General features: G+C 45.8%; 1 protein-coding gene across 2 annotated transcripts in view; it reads left to right on the top strand.

Moving 5' to 3' along the window:
• Positions 1-826: 826 nt before the first annotated feature.
• SMS (spermine synthase) overlaps positions 827-17,858 on the top strand; it is a 707,978-nt gene continuing 690,946 nt past the window's right edge. Inside the window, exon 1 of one of the 2 annotated variants that reach the window (XM_069639097.1) lies at positions 827-1,172. In XM_069639097.1, coding sequence (XP_069495198.1) covers positions 1,115-1,172 — 58 coding nt within the window. In that variant the 5' untranslated portion in view covers positions 827-1,114. Of the gene's footprint in view, positions 1,173-1,394; positions 1,478-17,858 lie in introns of those variants that run through there. The other variant, XM_069639096.1, reaches the window with a different exon arrangement.

The raw sequence follows: 17,858 nt of genomic DNA, 5'->3' as shown, positions 1-17,858 counted from the left end.
CACACTGTTGGTAGTATATCCAGAAGAATTTAAGAAGGCCAATGAGAAGGAACTTAATGATTTTTAAATTGGAAATGAACGTTCTTTAGGAGTTCTTGGGATGAAGATTGATTGATCACTACAGCCTAATTTGAGAAGGAAAGAATTATTTTGAAGAAAGCTATAAATCATGATTGTCAAATAATGTACAGCACCATGAAACTAAAGCATTGGCAGTTGAGAATGTAAAAGTTCTTCCAACATATAATAAGAATGATCTTCAATTGTTTCAGGGTAGAAACAAGAGGAGGGAATTCATCATATTCCGTTTTAATAGGCCACTGATGCATGAAAAAATATCCTTCATAAAATTGCCAATATCTGCTTATGGAAGTAAGATAGATTTATAAAGAAAAGAATCGTATAAGGAAGGAAGCTTTCATTGACTTAGGCGGCATTGGACTTTTGGAAACATATTTCGTCACTACGAAAGGAACTATTATAGTAAATGTTAGTTTTAGCTGGTTTAACACATTTTATCTTTATTGATTCATTTCCTAAACTGGCAGTTTTTTGATGGGAGCAAAAACACACTAAAAAAATAAAAATAATATGTGTGTGAGAACATATTGCCTGTCCCATCCGCCAGGTGTTCAGGTTCGGTGATGAAATCTGTATCCACTGGCAAGTAAACCTATATTTGTCTGCACGTCTCTCTTATGTATTTCCTCTGTTTTGCTTTCTGACTGTACACCAGCGTCTCTGTCAGCACGTTTAGGTCTGTGCCTCTGAACGCTCTGCAGGAGGCAGGCTCCCCCCACTTTCTAGCTCTTCCCGCCCCTAAGTTCCAGCCCCCTGTCAATGTGCTAGGAGCATAGCAGAGGAGCAACGGGCTAGCGAGCGCTGCTGTCCTCCCTCCCGTGATCTTAGCGGCGACCGGTGCCTCGCCGCTTCTGTATTCCTGCGGGAACCCTACCCTGCCCACTCCCACCCCTTTCGCTTCTGCCCCCCCCCCTCCCCACTCCGACTATTGCCTTCCCACGCCGCCCTCCCTCCTCCTGCAGCACACTCGGGCACTAGCTCTCAGCCAGCAGCGGCCGCCGCTACCAGGCATGGCACAGGGCTCCGCCTCACTATGGCAGCAGCAGTGCGACACAACACCCTCGACATCCAGCTCACTGCAGCAGCCGCAGGTAACCATTATCCGCAGCTCTGTTGGGCAGCGGGTGGAGACTAGGGCCCAGAGCAGGGCGGACTGGAAACTGTATTGCAAAACACAGGTCGGCCCCGCTGCAGTAGACTTCGCGCACGCTCCTGGCAACAATATGCCCGCCAGCGCCGCTCACCGGCTCGCTGTAGTGCTCAGGCCAACAGCGTACGACTTATTATTATTATCTTCCGGCGCCCGTCCGCACCTTTCCCTGTCTCTGCAGGCCACAGGCGCCAGTGCAGTAACTGCAGAGTCACCTACCGGCCTACCGAGGGCCTGTTCGCGGAGGTGGGTGGCCATTCACTGGCTGCACAGCCAATACTAGTCCGTTATCATTGTTGTCATTATTATTTGTGTTATGTTGTACTCTGGAGAGGTTATGGTTTCCATCTTTCTGCGGCAGCATGTGACCTTGTGTCAGGCCAGGGGAGAAGCAGCACGGATCTGTGCGCAAAGCACTGCTGTCCCTTGCGTTTCATCCCCTACAGTCCCTGCATTTAAATCAGGCAGTGTTTGTATCAACTCTGTCAGTGAACTCTTGTGTTCCCATCTCTTCTTGTGTGGCCACGTTTTGAGAATGCATTGAGGGAACGTTTTGTCCCAAATTTATTTACAAAGGCAGCAGTTTAAGGTTTGTAAAATGCTATTGAGCGATCTATAGGGAGGAGTCCTAAGTAGAAATAGTACTGTTTTGCCAAAACGCTTGCTCATCAGCATCCAGTACAGGTGCCTTTGCTCACCTGTACTCCTCAGTAACCTGTCAGTAAGTCTGTCCATCGACAACTGCATTTTGCCCTGAAAACTTCTCAAAATTATAATACACGGATGGTTACCCTACCTGCTTTTGACCACCGACCCAGTCTATCTAGAGTGTCAGGGTTTCTGTTTAATTTCATGTTATTTCATTCCTCAAGATCTCAAACATATTTTGAAAGGCGGGTTTTCATGTGTAAGGGCTGTATTGCTTTCCCGTTAATCAGTGCTGACATTGACTACATATTTTCCTAGTAAAAGGCTGAACATCCATAGAAATTCACCCGAGTCTGACTACAATCTTGTGGGTGTCCCTTTGCATATGCAGTACATGTTGACCATTGAAAGGTTTGTGTGTATGAGTTGTTTGGTTACCACACCCCTTTTTTTCCCTTTCACTTTAACAGGATATTTATTTAAGCGTTATAAGTGAGTTATGGTCCCTGAAAACAAAGCAAAAGGCCTGAGCGCAGAAAGGCGTTCAACGAGGACTATGGGTTCATAAATATTGATATGGCACAAGGGCGTGATCTTTAAAGCTATTACTGCATCTACTTTTGACCAGTACTATTTTTTTTAAAAAATGTTTTTATTTTTTTAACTCTTCATTGCTGCCTTCGGATTATAACTACTCCACTATGTTGTGTTTTACAAACTAAGCTAATGAGCACATCATACGTAGGGAGGAGGAGACAGGGTTTTGTAAACATGCTGGGTGTGGCCTGGCGAAGATTGTAAGGCCAGGGGCCATTGGCCTGAAGGTATGGAGCAGTGACAAAAGGTTGTGTTGGGGTTTTCTAGTGCCCGGGCCACATCTTTTAGGTGCAAGGAGGCAAGAGGTGCAGGCGGCTGGGCTGCTCTCAGCGGGGTGTGCCTTTGAGGAGAGTGAGAGCTCTACCCGTGGCTTCACGGTGTGCGTCGCTCTGATGCTTGATGCTATCTGCGAGTTGTACTTGTTGGTGTAGCTCACAGATTGTCCAATTGTCACTGCAAACAGACCCAGAAGATGCACCAATATGATTTTTGCTACAGGAACTCTTAAGGAAATTTAGTATGTTTATGAAGGTCATTACTCAGATCATTGGGGAAAACATCCTTGTAGCTTTATATACATTAAATGGGTATCGCAACATATTATCCCCACCAAAAATATTGCGTATATATGGTTGTCTGGAACGGCCATAAGTGATATTTTTGGTGGGTTTTTGGGAGCAGGGGTTGCAGGAGTGTCCCCCGCTCATTTAAAAATAATGCAGGGGTTGCGGGAGTGTCCCCCGCAGGTTCCATGCCTTATTATTGCAGCAGAAATATGGAGTTTTTTTGCAGGCATTTTAACACATGGAACCATTAAATGTTGTTCTGTTGCCTTTTTGGCTACTGTGGTTGAATTGCTTATTTTTAGGCAGGGTTGGACTTGTTAAAAAAAAAAAACAAAAAAAAAAAAAGGTTTGGAGACCAAAATAGTCACACATTCTTAGATCACAATGCTTTCCCACGGTTGAGTAGTATATACGTTCACAATGCTGGCAAATATTTACTTATGAAGCACAGTTGGCTAGTAGATGAAAACGCATGTATGTGAAATACTCAAGGGGATCAAGGGACCTAACTTAAATCTATCCAACAGAGGATGTCATGCTTGACTAATGTGAACTATCAACAGTTAGAAGAGAGGTCACCTTACTGCAAAAGTGGGAGGACAGTATCACAGGCCAATTAATCAATGGTCCACCCGCAATCAAAGCTCATGCTCCATTACATTGCCAAGCAGTTCCATCAGGAAAGTGGCAAAGGTGAAGAGTCCGGATTAGGGGGAGGAAGGAAGGGGTGTAATGACTCAGGCGAGTGACCGGTTTAGACCTTGGGAAAGAGCATGTTGTATGCCATTACCAGGTCAAACAGGTTTAAAATGTTAAGTGTTTTGACAAGATTGATTGACTTTAGCTACCAACCGAAATTGTGGGAATAGACAACCATTTGAGTGATGCAAAGGTTGGGGAGAAATCATGGTCATTACGAATCAGGTGTTGGGCTAGCCTCGCACATGGAACATTACTTTTGAAATAAGGTTTGATATTTTGCTACTACACGAAACATGGGCAGACTGCCCGGTAGAGTTAGATGTTTTTGCTTTTCTATTTTCTAAGGGAATATCTGTAAGGCGGAGGAATAAGGGAGTTGATAATTATCTGGATCTCTGTGGACCTGCAGATAGCCACAATGGTACTGGGGTGCAAGATTTGCACTTGCCACTAGCCAATGGCTAGTTCTAATTGACTCTTGGTGAATAAGAAATGGTGTGATGTTTGTATGTTTAGAATTGACAATGTTACCCCTGATAGTACCTTTCGTAGATGCAGAATTCATCCTGGCAGTGAGGATCAAATTAAAAGGGAGCTGGTCATTGGTAATAGTTAGTTTCTATAATGCCACAAAAGGCTAGAGACATACAACGTCTCTTGCTATCTTCCAGATATTTACAAATAATCACATTGAAAAAAGGAGAGAGGATATTGATTGGGGTGATTTTTATCTCAAAATCGGTTTGCATAGAGAACATGACCTTTTTGGGGTGGCGGAAATTCATTTTAAAGGACAACAAACTTTGCTTGAAGACCCAAGGAGGCATGCTTCGAATAATAGGTTTTTGGCATACCAATGTGAAATGGGGATGAGGATGATACATTGTAGCAAGCTTTCGGATGCCAGAGGAAGGGAACTTCTAAGGGGGGTTTGCAGAAAAGCAGGATTGTGCATTATTTTTTTGTGCTAGATTAAGGACTGGAGTATGCTGGAGGATATTGGGGTTGTAGACCGTCCAAAAAGTGACCCTAATTCCTTGGTATTTCATATGAGCTTTGTTTTGGGTGGGTCTGAAATTTAAATCTAAAGTAACTCGTTTTACAATGGGGTTAGTTACTCACAACAGACACAAATTAAAATGGTTAGCCCCTTGCTTCACACCAGGCTGACCGTTTAAGATGGCAAGTAGTAAGAATGTTTCAACCATACGATTGTCCACCAACACGCGTCTCCTTTTAGATGCATTCGAAAACCTGTTTAAGCGCATGGGTCCCCTTGAACCGACAAATACGTTTCTGCTGACATACAAGTTGATGTTATCCCATCTAGTGAGTATGCCAATGTCCTCGGGTTGGATTTCCTGGAAAAGCTGTAGGATTTTGGAGCTATTTTGGCTTTTGATGATAGTATCTTGTAAAAGGATGGGGTTTAACTTTCAGTACCTGGATTTAGGTGCGAGTTGTCCCCACTCAAAAACTACTTGCATAGGGGCATGGTCTGACAAACAGACGAGCCCTATAGCACAGTATTCAATTGAAAGAAGGTTGCAGTTCACACTGTGTCCTGATTATAAAAAGCTACACTCAATCAAGCCGGTCTCACCAAGCAAGGCATGACTGTCATTGGACGCCTGACATGGACCAGAGTGTGGGCCTTTGTAGCTATCCAGTACTGGGTCCATAATCAAATTAAGATATCCTGGTACTATTAGGTGACCCTCTGCAAAGGGCACCAGCTTTCCAAGAACAGTGGGGATGAAGGTGTTTTGTCTGGAATTGGGGCTATAAATGTAGGCGATAGTAGATGGGGGGGGGGTACTGTAAAGCTCCCTCTTGATAAACCGGTTCCTTCCTTCCTCACTTGCCAATCGTTTCTGAGGTGTAAAGTGGATGTTCCAGTGGATAGGAATTGATACTCTTCGCTTTTTCTGTAACTGTGGTGCAAATAACTGGATTGGGAATTGATCTGGGCAGAGATGTGCGTTATCTACTTAAAGGTGATGAGTTTCCACACCCACCCCATTGCGTTTCAGCTGCTGTAGTAGCTGCAGGGATCGAAGTTGAGATTCAGTGAGCAGGAGCTAAAATCAGATCCTGGGTGTCGGGCATCGCCCAGTAGGCAGGAGCTACTTCTACGGAACCAGGAACGAGTACCCAGCACATAGCAAATCTAACTTCTACAGAAGAGGCAAATCTTAACTTTTTTCACATTATGTATGATCCATTATGTTTAATCGTGTCCCAATTGCTCTTTATTAATATTCTCAAATGCTCAAAGTAAATATCCCATTTTGTTTTTTTTTTGTAACAGATTTTATTAAGTTTTCAAACGTACACAACAGACAGGTTAACCACAAGTCAGCCGCACCCATCCATCCATTGCAGGCTCTAGACCAGCTGTTCCATTAGCGTCCCTTATCCCTCCTCCCCCCATGACCTGACTCGCTCACCTTCCTTCGCCCCGTTTCTCAAATCACCTTAAGTGATCCATTGTTTACAAAGTCTCCTCCCCTTACTTCAACACACTCCTTCACATGCTTGCTGCCTAGGTTCCTCTTCCTGAGATACAAACATTGTTTGCGTTGGCACATTCCAAGCCCCACCTCTATACTTCCCTCACTGTCCCCTTTCCTCATCGCCCTGTACCACACCGTTGTTTCGGCCATTGACTAGCACTTCAAATCTGCCCACCATGCCTCATTCCTAGGATCTTCTGCTGATTTCCAGACCATTGCCATTCTGCATTTGGCTAACGCTCAAATCTTTCATCTTAGAAAGGTGCCTTGTGTGTCTCCTCCCCCTCAGAAACATCCTCAACAAACAAAACTCTGGGTGCCACGAATACATTTGAATTCCCCCTCTGGCTACTCTCTCTGCCATCCCCTGCCAGAACCTCTCTATCACTGGGCAAGCCCTTAACATTTGTATCATGTTCACGTCTTGGGCACCGCTGAGACTCTTGGGTCCAGAAACACAACACTCTGTAGGGGGTCAGATATGCCCTATGTGTAATGTATAATTGAAGTAATTTAAATCTAGAGTTTCTGGAGACTCCCTTTGTGTACTCTAGTTCATTCCTCATCTGTGAAGGTTATCCCCAAGTCCTCCTCACACTTCCAGCGAACAAGTCATACAGTCTAGAGACCATGTGTCCCCCTTCCGTTACATCATACATGGGGCTGAGCACCAAATTAGCCTCAATACCCTCTCGGAAACCCAGACACCTGTCTGTTACCCTTCTCAGCCAGCTCCGATGAAACAGGAACTGACCTCCTCTGTATGCCAAGGTCTCTGACAAGGGTTGGGAAGTCGATTACCCTTCCGTCTTGTAAGAGGTCTCCCACCACTGCTATGCCACAATCTTCCCAGTATCTCGTATATTGTGTGATACTTTCTGTTCATCCTGCCATTATACCTGCTAATGAACTGCTCAGAGAATAAGGGTCCGATATTTCCATGATTCTCCAGGCACTACGCCACAGTATCCTCCCTAGCATTAAAAGCCTAGAGGGGAGCAGAAGTAAAACCTTCTCATCTACAACACTTCCTTCAGGAAGTAATGTCCCAACATCGGTTGTAACAGCAGGGTATCCTGTGAGATCTCATCTCCCAACCATTGCACTGTGAACTGTAGCTCTCCTTCCAGATAATACAACTGAAAGTGGGGTACCCTAATTCCTCCCCCTCCCCACAGGAAATCGTGAATCAACGAGTCAAATTGCCTTAAAAGACCCTGGGTATATTGTGAGGTATGTTGATGAAATGGTCCAAAAGGTGTAGGAGCATTACCGTTTTCAGCTGCGCCGCCCTTTCCGGCATTGCCAGAGGTAACTTTTTCCAAAACTTCATGCTGTTCTCCACACCTTCCAGCGGCCTCTGAGTGTTATGTTGGTGCTCTCGGGTTGGGTCATGACATATTCCAATACCCAGATAGCGGAAAGTGTCTGTTACCCACCGCAGACCCAAATTAGGCAACTGTTCTAGTGAGAGTCCCTTGAGTTCCGCCAGCGGGAACAAGCAGGATTTTTCCAGATTCATCCTGATGCCAGAGATTTCTGCAAACCTATCCAATATGTCAAGTATATATGGAAAATTAGTCTCTGGTTGGTGGATGTACATCAACATATCATCTGAGTATAGAGATATCAGATGTTGTAGCCGGTCAATCGCTATGCCTGCCTCTGCATATTCTGATCGTAACAAAACCGCCAGTGGTATCAATGTGAGAATGAATAGCATAGGGGACAGTGGGCTCCCTTGTTTTGTACCTCCTATGTACTTCCCATGCTTCAGAGATCTGTTTCCCCATTTTTACTCTTGCCCTGGGTCTTGTGTAGATCAGCTTAACCCATCTAGTAAAAGCAGGCCCCATCCCAAACCGTTTAATGACACTCGGCAGCAAATCCCATCTAACAGAGTCGAAGGCCTTGACCGTGTCCAGCGAGACCAAGGCACAATCCACCTGGAGTAGGTCAGTGCTATCTATAACATGATGCAGACTACTCGGGTTCCATGAGGTGCTGCGCCCCGGGACATACCCCGTCTGATCTGCATGTCCCAATCACCATCTGGAGCCTGCTGGTTAGGGCCGCTGTCAGGATCTTACAGTCCTTATTACCCACAGATAAGGGTCTTTATGAGCTGCAGCTCAGCTGAGACTTTTCAGGTTTACTATAGTGAGTGAATTCCCTCATATTTACTGGCAATATTCTCACTGTATATGCTTCTGTTAAGATTTCCAAGAGCCTAGGTTCCAGTATGTCGAAATACTCCTTATAATATTCCTCCGGGAGTCCATCAGTTGGTTCGTCTGCGTATAGAGTCTCATACAACCTTCAGAAGACACCATTTATCCAATCCTGTGTTTTCAATATGTCCCCTTTCTCATCAGAAATGGCGCTGATCATGTCCCTCGGCTCCTCTTTCTGACACAGCCATGCTAATAATCTCCCCAGCTTGTCTCCCTCGACATGTAATCTCTGTGTGTATTTTGTATAATCCATTTTGCCCAGTCTTTCCCACTCTGCTATTCATTTCAGGCGCAAGGCCGTTGCCTCCCTTGATCAGCGGCTCTTTCTGCTACGGCTATGACTTCCTCAATATGTGTTAGGTTCTGCATAATTTCCTTCCGGAGGCCGCCCATCTTTCATATTGCCGCCCCCTGCATAACCGTTTAAAGGCATTCCATAAGGTGCTCACTGTCGCAACACTATCCTCATTCGTGTCAAAATACTCCCCAATCCTATCTTCAAGGTATCCACTAAACACCTCATCCTGTAAAGCCGCGACCCTCGCCAAGTGGGAATGCAGGGTCTCAGCTTGCGCCTTCCCCACGTTAAGGTCAGTGGGGCATGGTCCGAGAGGACCCTGGCCTTGTAGTTTATTGCCACAAACTCTCCCAGCGTCTCATTTCCAGTAAACAAATGGTAAATGCGCGTGTGCACATTATGTGGGGCCGAAAAAATGGGAATAACCATGCTCCCCACCATGTTTTTCCCTCCAAATACCCACCAGCGCCCAGTGCTGCACCAATGATTTTAAGGCCCTGGCCTGTGGTGCCAGATTACAATGTTTCCCATCTTATCTATCCAGGCTAGGGTTGAGGGTACAGTGAAAGTCCCCTCCCCAGATCCACGTTGCACACCTAAAAACAACCAACCGCGCATCCATGGACTGAAAACACTGTGGCTTTGTGGTTCGAGGCATGCGTGTTCACGGAGCACTCCACCCTGTGCACCTGGAGCCCATACACCAAGGCCATTATGCCCTAGTCATCATCCTTGGGCTCAAGTAGATGAAAGGGGACCGTAGGCGCCACCCATATCAAGACCCCCTTAGCATACGCTGAAAAAGTAGAGCCAAACAGTTTCCCTCCCCATTTCCTGGCAATCGTAGATTGCCTGTCAGCCGTTAGATGTGTCTCCTGTAATAACGCAACCTGTATCCCCATCCTTTTCAAATACACTTGCAAACTCAACCTTTTGAGGTATGTGTTGAGGCCCCTCACATTCCAGGTAATTACTTTCAGGTCCTCAGCCAACTTGTATCCCGCCCATGGGGGTTTCCTTCTGTCCCACTACCCCTTTCTTCATTCCTCTGCATCTGGACCTTGAGTGCCCCGCCTGCCCTTGTCGCAACCTGTTAACTAGCCTAACTATAAAAACAACTGCCCCCCCCACTACCTTCCCCCTGAATATACAACAACAGCCCGGCAGCAGAATACCTGCTCAGTCCCAGCCACCTTTCCTGCCCCCACCTCCTTGCTTCTGGGCAGCGCGCAGCAGCTTGATGCTCTAAAACTAGCATGACTGCTGTCAGGGTGCTGGTGCTACTCCAGTCCCACTTACCCCAGCACTTATTTACATGTCCATAATTTCCTGACTGAAGGCGTTTTCTCCATATTGACTGTGCCTTACAGAGTCGCGGAGCGTTATTGTTTCTATTCGGAAGCTGCAGGATCCCCTGTGCGTCCATCCAAGTCTGTGCTTACACAGTACTCTCGAAGAAGTGTGCTCTGCCATTATGTAAATTCTTCAATTGAGCAGGGTAGATTAACATATATCTCAAATGATCTCTCTGTAAGCTTCCTTTGCTGGGTCCAAACGTTGCTCTGCGGCGCTGCACCAAAGCAGTATAGTCTGGGTATATCGCTAACTTTGAAGAGCCTATTCTCTCCCTGTCCTTATAGTTAATTATATTTGCAATTATCGACTTTGGTGCATGCACCAGGTGGGGGTCTCTTCGTCAGGGACCTGTGTGCACGTTCCACTGTGAATCCCTGTGTCAGTGTGCCGAGACCTACCGCCTGCAGAAGCAGGGTTTCCACATACGCTGTGGCATCTCTGCCTTTTTCCCCTACGGAAGACCAAGGATCCACACGTTGTTTCCGCTGACCCTCCCTTTCGCGTCCTCTCCACGCTGCTTCAGCGTTCTCATTTATTTGGCAGTTCGTCTACCTGGGTCCGGTTCCCTGCAATGTCCGCCATGTTATCCCAGGGGCTCTGCTAATCCCCTAACATACTCTCTCAGCAAACTGACATCCGCAGTAACTGCATCAATCTTGTGCTCCAGGACTGCTGTTAGGTCTACAATTGCTTCTAAAATGGGGCCTTCCTCTAGTGGGTCCACTCTCGACGGGGCTGCTTCCTCTGTGGTATGGTATTGTTTATTTATATAGCACCTATACACAGGCAAGTGTTTCAAAGTGCTCAAGGAGGGTGAGAACATGGGTCAGGGGGGAAACAAACAGTTGCTCAGAGCCCTTGAAATTCTGAGACAATAATAGTCTGCACAGGCAGAGTAAGTGCGTAAAAAATAAATGTAATAGTTTGAGAGACAGCAAATGGGCCTGGCGGCAATTCTGCAGTTTTAACTGTGCAATTAAGGAGTGAAGACCAGGGAGAACTGACAGACGATCTTCAGGCGCGGTGCCCAGAGGCGGGGGGGGGGGGTGGGTGAAGTGCACCCTGTCGCTTGAGACTGGGGTACGTGCAGAGAGAGATACTCTCTTGGGTTAATTTCTCAAGTGCATTGATGTTGGGTGGGTTGAAGGGCCCTGAGGCAAGTGCGAGAGAGGACTGGCAGGGGTGCCGGGGACCAGTGAGACTCTGAGGTACACCTAGCGTCCAGTCAGCATGCTGTAAGTAATAGGAGGGAGAAAACTCAGAAATAGGTTAACAGGGTAGAGGGAGCCAAAAGGAAGAGGAGAAGAGGAAAGCCATGAGGAGTTTCAGGAATTTAAGCAGAACTGGCTCAAGACTGAGGGTGGCAGGGTGGCTATTCCAGAGGGAGGCACCTGCTGAGGATAAGGATCTCCCTCCAAATCTCTGCTCGGAGAACCTGCTCACTCACAGAAGGTTGAAGGTAGATGAGCGGAGGGCTCATGAGGGACAGTATTTAGGTTGGCAGTGCTGCAGGTACGTAGGTCTCAGGCCTCCGAAAGCCTTGTGAACAATGCAAAGGTTCTTGAATTTGATCTTTGCAGCCACGGGGAGCCAGTGAAGGGATTTCAGTGCCAGAGAGATGCGGTCCCTGGGCTTGAGGCTAAGGATAAGTCTTGCAGTTCTGTTCTGGATGAGTTGCAGAGGGTGCAGGGCAGAAAAAGGGAGGTTGAGGAAGAGGCTGTTGCAATAGTCCAGCCTGGAGAGAACCAGGGCTCTGGAGACAGTGAGCCGTTGGGGCATGGAGAAAGTGAGTCACGGCCTCTTTTTGACTCAAACTGCCCCCCTCCTTTCTGGTGTAGGCCTCCATGACTGTCTGATCTTACATTTTTTCGCTTTTTATCCGGCATTGAAGCTCAAATTCTCAGTATGTGGGTAATACAGGTCTCTCCAGTAGCTTGATTGCCCAATGCCTCTCACCAGTTTGCAGAGAAGGTGGTTCCCAGATATCGGAGGGTGGATCACAGACACCTGTATGTCAGCGCATACAATGTATTGTGACTTGTGGTGCCCCCGGTGTCCCTGCTTTCACCCCAGCGGTTCTTCTATTGTACTAAAGTAGTGATGTGGAGGGTTTGTCGTAGGCGTCCCCTGTCGTTTCTCCACTTTCACAGGATCAAGTGGGTACTTTAGTCCCTCTTCTTTCGGGGCCTCTGATGTGCGTTTCCAGCCCAGGTTGCCCTCTTGCGTGTCTCCGAGCACATTCTTACGCTTGGTCAAATATTTCCCAGTCTGCACCTCTGCAATCAAGGCCATGCCTACTGCCTATGCATGCATAGGTGCTAAATCGCAGAGGACCTGCTCCTCCAGGACCCTTGTGCAGCAGTGTCACTGCGGTCTGCTATATCAACCCTCAGGGTCCTATCTCCCCGTACTGCAACGTTTCCAGCTCCCTCAGCCCGCTTTCTGATCCAGTAACCACTTTGTTGTTTCCCTGCGGTGGTCTTCTCCAACGCCCCACAATCCGCTACCCCTGCCGCCTCCTCACCTGCACAGGTTATCTGCCCTGTTCACAATCTCAAGCCAATGCTCAACTCCTTCTGCCCTTCAATATTTTCATCTCACAGGGTGGTTTAATCTACCGGCTCCAGCGTTTTAGCGGTTTCCCTCACACTTATCCAACTGCCCTTGGGTTGTCTCACCGCAGGAAATGTGCATTCTGGACCTTCAGTTAGTTCGCCTCCCTGGTATCACCGCGGTCACTTGTGGCCACTGTTTCATTCCCGGTCACCCGCTTTGGAGTCGCAACGTGCCGGCTCCATTGCACCCGAATAAGGATGGCAGGCTTTGTGGTGCTCAGTCCCACAGAGCGGCCGGCTCCAATGTCCCCAGGGAGGCCCCAGCAGACACACAGTCCCGTCACTTGCAAGGGGGGAGGCAACAAGCGACACAGGAACCCTGCAGGATCCTTCTCCAGTCTTGCCCCCAATCAGGCGCTATGTGTATGCAGCTCAGGCCATCTATTCGCTGGTCCGCCACCACGACCCCTCTTCAGCTGGGCTCTCCACTTCCGTCTCAGTCCACACTCCACTCCTGTGCCTTATGTCTCTCGCTCCACCGCTCACTGCCTCACAATCTTCCAGATCGGCTAGCCACCAGGAAGGGAGGACCCCAACTCGGGTATGACGGGCCCAGCACTGACGGCCTCACCTTCCTCAGCTCTTCAGGTGCCTCAGTGCCTCACTCTTCTGTTCTCCGGGGAACAGCCGCCATTTTGTCTCCTCGCCGGCAGCCTCTGCGTGTGCGCGTTCTCCACACTGCACAGATGTCCAGACAACGGCAGCACCCTAATGTCGTGTCGCAGTGCTTCAAAGCCATTGTTCAGCCTTGGAACTCGGTTTCAGTCATATCATATTGGCGGATCAAGCGGGAGCTCACAGGTTCAGCGTGTTCACCACATGGCGCCTGGCCACGCTTCTCCTTGTAAATGTCCCATATTTATGTTTATAATGCACCAGTTGGTCCTGGGAGGCAAAAGTAGCTCTGGTAGTTGTTGGTTTCAAGCTAATCTGGCTCTCCTAGAAGCAGGAGCTAAATAGCTCCCAGTTCACAGCAATTTCGAACCCTGAGCTGTACCCTATTGTTAGGGGAGTTCAGTCCCCTTAAATTCAACGTCACCAATGTAAGATTGTGATTTAGTGTTGGTAGAGTGATTATTCTAGGCCCGCAGGAGGCCGCATGTTCCCAGAAATCATTAGCAATAATAAGTAAAAGAAACGTTTGGGCGTGAAGGGCCAAATAGAGATTCGTTGTTGGAGTTGGAGGACCAACAGATACCATGATTGCGAATGCCACCCTGCAAAGCCCCATGACTGGAAACCTCATCACATTTCAATTGGGATACGCCTAGTCTTTGGGTCCAACCATTTTTTAACAGATCACTCCAACATTCCTAGCCTCCTATTCTAGCAGATAAAAATTTGTAAGAATCTGCAGTCAGTGGTACATGTGATCTCGAGCCCTGACAGTCAATGAATGGGGACCAATTCATATCATTTCCATGGAGAGGAGTTCCTATACCTTTGTTCCGCCAACAACCTATAGGTGGGCCTATTGGGAGTATTCCAAAATTGTGCTGTTGGGCAAGCCGCATTTATCAGTTATGTAATTAATACTTATCGATGCCCAGTTAGTGGATACTGACCCTCCTCGTCATTAATACCTAGAACAATCATAAGTGGGATTAAAGAAAGTTGTGTCAATAGGATGGCTTTAATTCTTGCAAGGATTTCCTTAAAATATGTTTGCATCATCGGGCAAAGTCATCGCATATATCTCATATCACCTGTCTCACTGCATCTCAGCCTGCAGGTTTCTGATGAGTTTGAAAAATGTTGCGTAGCATCTGTGGTGTCATATACCAGCAATAACACACTACGTATGCAGATTATTTTACAGTCATGCACTTAGAGCTTTTTTTTTTTGCACCCGGTCCCATATATGATAGCCTGTCTCTATTGGGATCGATATACCCGACTCACGGTTCCCCTTCTGGCCCTATACGGACGGACTGTAGTAATATCTTCTGAGTCTAGCCCTTTGTAAAATTAGGACATTTTCTTAGATCCAGTGACCCTGGATGACAGTATTTTGAGACCTTTAGGCATTCTGTAAGGATGGCAAAGTCCAGAACTATAAGTTACGCAGTGTCTCCATTGTAAATATCTAAATCATTCAGTTTCTGGTATTAGAAAATGCTATTTGCAAATCGGAGGTGTGTATAGGCAACTAAGCCAAAAAAAAAAAAAAACAATTACGCAACTAAAAAACAAACCATTCATGTAACAGAGCCTCGTTGTCCGCGGCCTGTGTGAGCGCTTTAAAAATGCAAACAATAAATAGTTTTCCCAGGTTCAAGGGTTCCACCATTTCCCATATGATATTTTTAACCAGGCCTGTTTCAACATTCAGGGTTTTGCAATATTGGCTTGAGTGGGCCCAGGTCAGCTATTATTTGTAATTGTCTGCATCCTTTATAAATGTATTCCAGTGAGCAAGGAGTAGATGACAATAATTTCCCTACCAATGACTCTGCACCTCTGAATAAGAATGGAAAATGTGAGTGGGACGGTAACCATTTCCTGCTCAAATGCTTTGCACTTTTTGTCACCCCGCGCTGTTTGCCAATCAAATGTATGACTAATCTGAGCAGCAATCATAGTGTAGTATGCTTGGAACCCCCAGTCATTCTTGGGAAGTAGAACACTGGAGGATTGTGCTGGAAATCATACAGAATTTATTTTCCCAGATACGTTTGTAGACTGCTCCTTGTAATCATTTAACCATCTTAATTGGAATCAGTATATTTAACTCTAGGAATATATATAGCAGTTTTGTTAACAAGGTCATCTTTATTGTCGCTATGCACCCTAGCCATGCATGAGATTTCCTTAAGTTTCTGTCTTGAAGTACTCCATGGGCTTTGTCCATAGTCCAGGGTTATATAGGTTGTGATATTTTAGTGCACTTTTTAGGCAAGGGTAATTTAAGCCATTTAAGCCATTTTTGGTCTATCTGAATTGGAACCTCTCCTGCACTAAAGCTGTTTTATTACTTTGGGTTCATTGATATTCATACTGACCGATTTAATATTATTAATCTTGAAGCTAGAAAGTTCTCCAAAACATTAAAGAATGGACATCACAGTCAGTTGGGAGAAATCTCACTAAAACAAAATTATATCGTCTGCAAATAGTGACAATTTATAGAGGATTCCCTGAGATGAGATCCCTTTACTCTCAATAATGTTGCGGATGCATTAGGCCAACGGTTCTAATGTCAAGACAAATATTAAGGGATAGAGAGGATAACCTTGATGAATGCCTCTTTGTATCCTCAGTGTTAAACCATGCCCCATTAATTTTCACTTCACATTTATGTGTGGGATTAGAATATTCGCCATTACCAGTTAGAGAAATGTTGTGCAAAAGCTGTCAAGGTGTGATCCAAATTGAGCTATCAAGTGTTAAGACTAAAAATCGTTGACCCAATAACAAGCCTAAATGGATCAGATCGATCAACCCCTAACCCCCTAATGTTGTCATGTGGTCCCCAGCCAGATATGAAGCCAGCTTGATTTGAGTTCACCAACAAGGGTAACACTGTCATTAAGCGTGTCGCTATAATTTTTGCACAGATCTTTGTGTCTCCATTGAGAAGAGAGATGGGGAGCCTGCTTTTAATAGAAGAACGGTAGTAGAATCGGCCATAGAGGGGATTACTGAGCCAGAGATAAGAAATTAGTTACATAATTTAGTAAGATGGGGCGTCAGGATCGATTTGAAGGTCTGATAAAATAAGTTGGAATATCCATCTGGTCCTGGTGGGAGGAACATCATTGCTTTCTCTATGTCTTTAGTTGAAATGGGTTTCTTAAGTGTTTCCCTTTCAGTTTTGGGCAATTGCAGGAGGGAGACTGGGGACAAAAAAAACAATTTACTCTGCTCTGCTGGAACCCCTGACAATAACGTTTGATAGTAACCCTCCATTATAGCTACCTTTCTTTTATCCTCTTAGATTCTATGTCCCAGATAACCCTTAAGGCTTGGTATAACGTTACAAGACAATATATTCCTTCACTGAGTAACCTATCATTTGTTTACTTTATTACCTCTAGGGTGATAGAATTGTTTTGTATGTAGAAGGGATCTTGCAGTATAATATGTTAAGTAGGATTCTAGCTAATTTAAATTCTCTCAAGCTCATAAGTGACTGCCTCGGTTTGTGTTCTGTCTCTCGATGTGTGACCAACTTTTCAAAGATCTGCCTTTGTCTTTCCCTAGCTGTAACAAACGCCAAAATTGTAGTCGTCATTTCAGCTGTGAAGACTGACTTCCCTGCATCCCAAATGGTCTCTGTCCCCAAATTCACATTATCATGCTCTCTAACATAGTTATTTGTGGTATTCTATATGTGGAGCTTAATCATATGATCTCCTAGTATAAAGCATATAGAGTAATTGTGCGTGCAGGGTTAGGAGGAATGCCAAATTCTAAATCTAGGATGGCTGGGGTGTGCTTGGATAGCACCCTCTGCCCGATGTTTTTACAGCCAGGGTTTTGGGTATCACTGTGGAAGACACCACAAACATATCTATTCTATCAGTGAGAAATCTCTAAGCACCTTTGCTATCACCTGAAAAAGTTTCTCCCATCAGCCTAAAAAGGGGAGTCAAGTCTTATCCAACATTTGATCAAAAACACAATTGGAGTCCCTGCCTATTATAATGTCTCCCTCAACAAACTGCCCCACATAGGAATCATGTCAGTAAAAATGATTCTTGATTTTTCATTGGGCGCATAAAGAGATATACATTTGCACATTGGCTCTTATAGTTCCCTTGACCCTTAGTAGCCTGCCGCCCGAATCTGTAAAGACAGCAGCTTTCATGTTCAGGGCCCCTTTCTTAATGAGGATAGCTACTCCCTCCCCGCCTCTTTTCAGCACCGCTAGAGGCATAATAATGTGCAGTGAATGCTTTTCTTAAAAGCAAATGAGTTTCTTGTAGAAACGCCACTGACGCATCCATGGTTAGTAGCCTGTGAAGAATAGATTTCAACTTGATAGGAGAGTTAAGACATTGACATTGAAATATATTAATCTGAACATATCTGAATTATCCACTGTCATTGGGAGGGTTAACCTCTTAGCCTGGTTGTTTTTTGCATACATACA

Source organism: Ambystoma mexicanum, chromosome 7q (assembly GCF_040938575.1).
Source record: "Ambystoma mexicanum isolate Mex_15411 chromosome 7q, UKY_AmexF1_1, whole genome shotgun sequence".
In the NCBI taxonomy this organism is placed as follows: Eukaryota; Metazoa; Chordata; class Amphibia; order Caudata; family Ambystomatidae; genus Ambystoma; species Ambystoma mexicanum.
The sequence above is the reverse complement of the archived record's forward strand: the minus strand, read 5'-3'. Positions and strand labels throughout refer to the sequence as shown.